General features: G+C 40.4%; 1 protein-coding gene across 1 annotated transcript in view; it reads right to left on the bottom strand.

Moving 5' to 3' along the window:
* Positions 1-211: 211 nt before the first annotated feature.
* Positions 212-6,000, bottom strand: part of FYB2 (FYN binding protein 2) — a 95,362-nt gene continuing 89,573 nt past the window's right edge. The window contains exons 22-23 of the mRNA XM_073593883.1: positions 4,109-4,142; positions 212-1,203 (exon numbers count right to left, since the gene is read on the bottom strand). Of these exons, the coding sequence (XP_073449984.1) occupies positions 1,191-1,203; positions 4,109-4,142 (47 nt within the window). The 3' untranslated portion in view covers positions 212-1,190. The remainder of the gene's footprint in view (positions 1,204-4,108; positions 4,143-6,000) is intronic.

Genomic DNA, 6,000 nt, shown 5'->3' with positions numbered 1-6,000 from the left:
CTTTTTACATTATACAAAAAAGTTGGGCTAACTTTACTGGTTCGTTTTTTTTTTTATTCATTAAAGTGCATTTTTTCCCCAAAAATATTGCATTGGAAAGACCGCTGCACAAATACAGTGTTGCATACAATATTGCAACAAACACCATTTTATTCTATAGGGTCTTTGCTAAAATATATATTATATATATATATATATATATATATATATATATATATATATATATATATATATATATATATATATATATATATATAGTTTGGGGGTTCTAAGTAATTTTCTAGCAAAAAAATAATGATTTTAACAAGTGTCAGAAAAAAAGGTTTAGTCTTTAAGTGGTTAAACATCCCTCATTTACAGACAGAAGTTCAATCCTTTGATCTAAAGAACAAAACGTTACAATGTTTATAGTTAGCTCAGCAGCTGAGGAAAGTTGTGAAACTTGGCAGACTGCCTTTTTTTTGACAGCTGTCGGCTTGAGCAGAGAACGCTCTGCATAGAAATCAGGAAAATGCTTTAAGATCGCGAGGGGGAAAGAATCGCAATCTCGATTCTTAACGATTAAATCGCGCAGCTCTGGATTAGACTGATCATTTTTAAGGCGGATTCAAGTCTAGATAAGGAATGAATTGGTGGAAAGGGGGAAGGGTACAATGAGAACACATATGACCAAAATTTGAAAACTTAAAGGATCACTCCACTACAATAAAACATTTCAGTTATAAGTCGATCCTTGGGGTGTTGAAATCGCCCATCAGCCTCGGAGGTTTTCGATAGCAGAGATCTCTCTTCCCGACTTCCTGGCTTTGACCCATTGCTGCCATTGCAGAACCAAAAAGGAGCAGTCTCACTCATGCTGCTGCACCCTGTGGAGCGCGTCGAAAATGAACAGTGAAGGATCCAGCCATAAGGGCAGCAACCATAAACTGCAAAAGGAGCTGGAAATCGGGGGGTGTGCAGATCTCAGCAAAGCAATCCCCGAACAATACAAGAAAAGCATTTCAATCCACAAGGCTCCGCCCAAAACTGAGACGTCAGCTGACCCTCTGATGGTTTTGAAATAACAGACAAATTCTGGACTGGAGGAAATGTACAGAATCAGGGTGTCATGCTTTGAGCTTCATTCACCACCAGAGATTTAGGGGATGTCGAAGTTGTGCGTCATTTTTGTTCTTTCTCCGGTAAAAGTTTCAATAATTCGGCCTGAGAGACAAAAGGAAAAAACAAATAAAACCGTTCAACAAAGAAAAATCATTAAACATAAAAGTAATAATAATTAACCCCTTAACGTCGATGCCTCCTGGACCTTTAAGTGGTTTCTTATGCCAGGAGGCTGGGCAGGGTTTCCGATCATGTGACCGCCGTGATTGGCTGTCACAGTGGTCACATGATTGGAAAGCTCCTGATGGCGTAGAGATCGGGAGGTTACCGATAGCCACTGGTGACCGTGCCGGGGGTGCGCAGGCCGTGCGCTCTCAGCACAGCTTTGTTAACATCCTGGTATACAGAAATGCGCCCCCTCTCGGTGTGAAGGCCCACCCCGCCGAGAGGCTGCATATATGAAGAGGATTAAAAAAAGCATTTGTGCCGTGACATGAAGTGGAGATTATAATATCTTCACCATCCTCTTCACCTCGTCCAATCAGAGAACGCTTTGCAATCATTGAGGTGATGCAACGTGTTCGCTGAATGGTGCCAAGTGAGCGCCCTCCTGTGTTCACAATGCAGTAGGGCAGCTGCTTCGTGCAGGGCTGTCTTTAATGTTGATTGGACCCTGGGCATAATTTTCTTGGGGCCTCCCGAATCCACTTAACTATTTGTGGGCAGTGCAGGCTCAAGGGGAAGCTGCCCCTTTTGCCCTGTGTTTAAAGATGGCCCCGGCTTGGTGCAGGACCCAGAAGCTAGTGGAGATCATTGGAGTAGAAGTGAAGAAACAATGTAATACAGTTGTAGTAGTAATTTAGTAGCAATGTAGTAGCAGTGCACAGCCCCCAACTGTCCTCGATTTCATGGGACTGTCCCTGATTTTGAACAAAGTCCCTCTTTCCTCCTCATTTGTCCCTCATTTTGGTCTGATCTGTATAGTTGTATATAAAATGCACTTTTTATCTTTCATTGTTTCCCAGTGCTAAACCTTTCATTCAGTTTCTAAATTGTTGCATTTGTAAATTTCAAAAGCCAATATAAAAAGGAATAATCGTATAAAAAAAAAAATAAAAAAAGCACTTGTGGGTAGTGCTGGGCGAACGGTTCAGCCCGAGCATGAGTTTAGGCCGAACATTGGCCGTTCGTCCAACACCCGAATTTGCAGGGTGCTCGGCGGGCGTTCACCCCGCCAAACGCCCTGCAATGCACTGCGTGCTGCACAGCGCATTTTGCACCCCGATTGGGCAAAGCTTTGCCCAATCACTGCACAGTATAAGCTGGTCGTTAAAAGGCGGGGCTGGGATGCCGGCCGTGGCGTCCTTAACAACTGATGAGTCATCAGCTGTCAATGGTTTTCCCTGCTGACAGCTGAATAAAAGAAAAAAAGAAGGAAGAGAAAAAAAAAAAATACCCCATGGGGTCCCACCCCCCAGTCCAGTTTTCAAAGGGAACCCCCCAAAAGCCATACCAGACCCTTATCAGGGTATGCAGACCGGCAGTTCTTTTTCTGAAAACTCTGACATTTTTGAGGATGATTTGTTCTAGAAGAGATCCATTCTTGTGTTTTTGAATGATTTGTATTTATGTTTTTGGAATGATATGAAAGGTTTTATATTTGTATAATAATATAATAAAAAAAATAATTGATTGAATAAAAAAATGAAAGGGGGGGGACGGACGAGCGAGCACCCCCCCCTTTCTCAACCATACCAGGCCACATGCCCTCTACATGGGGGTTGAAATCGCTCATACCCTTAAGGGGGCGTGACAGGGGGTGTGTCCTATGCCAACATACTTTTGCTAATAGGTGTCCCTCGTTACCATCCCAAGAATTTGGGAGGTATGGTAGTCTAGTAGCAGTGTAGAAGCAATGTAGTATTGCCAGGGGCGGACTGAACATTCGGGCACTCAGGCACTGCCCATACTACTAAGGGGCCCCATCAGGGTTGCCAGCCTCAATAAAACCAGGGACAGTATGTAAAAATCTGTGTTTTTTTAAAAACCCCAAGATTATAGCTGCCCCGCCTCTCCAGTACCTTTTCAGTGTGTGTATGTGTATTCTGTGTGTGTGTATAGTATAGTGTGTCTGTGTGTGTATACTGTGTGTGTGTGTATACTGTGTGGCCTCATAATCTATTCCCTGGGGGCCCCATAATCTCCTATTGCCTGGGGGCCCCATAATCTTCTCCTATTGCCCGGGGGCCCCATAATCTCCTATTGCCTGGGGGCCCCATAATCTCCTATTGCCTGGGGGCCCCATAATCTTCTCCTATTGCCCGGGGGCCCCATAATCTCCTATTGCCTGGGGGCCCCATGAGTTGTCAGTTCACCCCTGAGTATTGCTATACTACCCAACTAGTAGTGGTGTAGTAACAATGATGTAGTGGTGTAGTAGCAATGATGTAGTGGTGTAGTAGCAATATGTAGTCGTGTAGTAGCAATGATGTAGTAGTGTAGTGGTGTAGTAGCAGTGTAGTAGCAATGACTCCAACAGTGATTTTCTCCTTCCACAGGGATCCCATGAGTATGGTATATACCTAGAAGAGATGCCCAAGAGGAGATATGATAGCGAATGGGATATACAAATACCTCAATGGTGATTCTAGAATAGGGAAGAAACTATTTAGACACAGGGAGCTTAAAAAAAAAAAAGACACCTTACTCAATGAAATTAGAAGAGAAGTGGTTTAATCTTAAACTGTGTAGAGTGTTCTTTACTGTTAGAGCGGTAAGGATGTGAAACGCCAGTCCACAATCGGTGGTGTCAGTGGGGAGTGTCCATAGTTTCAAAAAACGATTAGATGGGCATCTCAGCATACGCAATGTACAGGGATATGGGAAATATTGTCAGGATTAGGATTTTTATACAAAAAAATACAAATGCAACTTTCAGAAGGGAGAATGGAGTAACATTATTACCTCCAACTAGAAAAGAGATACATGGAATCATTTGTCTACTTACTGAAAGTTTAGATGTTCAATCTGCATGTATCCAACTGAAAGAGAAGCACAGCCGTTAGTCTCCTTATTATATCATTTGTAGATCATTATTCAGAGGAAAAGCATATTTATACTACAATGTCCTCAGGTGTGATTACAAAGTTCAATAAATAATGAGGATTTAAGCCTCGTGCACACGGATCGGATTTTCAGCAGACAAAGCCTCGGACATTTGTCCGAAGGGCGTTGGCCAAAAACTTGTCTTGCATACAAACGGCACACAATTGTCGGCCAACAAACACGAACGTACTTGGTTTTTCAGCTCTTTAGCACCACCCTTTGGGCACCTTCTGCTAACGTTGCGCGTTTGTACTTTGGACTTTTGTGCGACGGACTTGTGTACACACGATCGGAAAATCCGACAACAGATCGCTGTTCACGGAAAGTTTTAACGCCTGCCATCATATACTGCAGTCAGCAAGTGGTAGTGACCAAAAAAAATGTAGTATATATTCCTTATTGAGGCATTTTAGAAAACAATACCAGATTTTGGCCACTAGATAGAGCTGATGATACAGAACTATAGGCAGCCCCCCCCCGATATGGGATAGGGAGGGTTTCAGGGTTATAACCCCTGTCAATTTTTTTATTTTTTTTTCAATCTGTGTCGGGGGGGGGGGGGGGTTCCCTTCACTTCCTGTCCCATAGTCACAACAGGAAAGAGGAAATCCCTGCAAATTAAGGGAATCCCTCGGGGACCCCCGAGGTTCACATTGGAAGAGTTCCCCTCTATTATTTTTCTGGTGACAACCAAAAATTTGTGATTTTCTTTACTTTCACTTTCATCGATAAACAGGACAAAGAGAGAGAGAATGAATCTCTCCAATAAGAGTACAGAAATCAATAAAAATCTGACAAGGGTTCTAATTTCTCTTTAAAACTGAAAAAAAAAAAAATAACTTTGCCTTATATTTCAAAGGTATTTCAGAAAACTAGTTAATATATCCGAAAGCATACAGTGAAATTTAGATCAGCTTGCACAAATGTTTTAAAAATAGACCCCTTAGTATTTCTTTAAATAAAATCTGTTCATTTTTAACCCTTTAATCAACCTTTAGTGAACCCTAAAAACAATAAACCTAAGGCACTTAGAAATATTTTCTGCTGATTTTTTTTTTTAACAATCTTTTTTTTTTTTAACTGAAAAATTAAAAAAAAAAGCAGTAATTTAATTTGTAATCAGCTTTGTAATGCTTGTACCAGAATTGCAATTATAGTGCCATTATAACTGAATTAAAAAATAAAATTTATATTTCATTAACAGTAACACTAGAAAAAAAAAACACATTGGCCAAAAGTAAAAAATCAGATTGTGTGTGTGTATAAAAAAAAAAAAAAAAAAAAACACACACTATAGATTGCATTAAATATAATAATATTTTTATGTAGGATAATATCACAAAAATGAAAAAAATAAATAAAAAAAAAAACTTTGCATGTCCTGGAAAATAATATTATATATATATATATATATATATATATATATAAAGATTACATGCATTACTTTGTTGCAAAGTTGTAACTGAATAAACTGGTCCATAGCAGAAATGTAAACATTTCTCTGGTGTATATGGGGTGTACAGGTATTATATTAAAAACATATTTATAAAACAATATATAACACATAGAGACTCCTTCTTATAGATATTTTTTATATTGTTTAACTAATTTGCGCATGCATGGGAGCTACATCCTCCTTGCCCAGTCGATTAAGATGGCCAGAGACTCCTGAACCCGGAAGAAGGTGGGTAGAAGATGGGAGCACCAATGACAGAACGACAAGGTAACTCGAGGGCGTAACATTTTTGGGGCGGGCCACTTTACAAGCCTATAGTGCCATACTGAGCAAATACT

This window comes from Aquarana catesbeiana, linkage group LG07 (genome assembly GCF_042186555.1).
Source record: "Aquarana catesbeiana isolate 2022-GZ linkage group LG07, ASM4218655v1, whole genome shotgun sequence".
NCBI lineage: Eukaryota > Metazoa > Chordata > Amphibia > Anura > Ranidae > Aquarana > Aquarana catesbeiana.
Note: the sequence above shows the minus strand (reverse complement) of the source record. Positions and strands in the feature narration are given on the sequence as shown.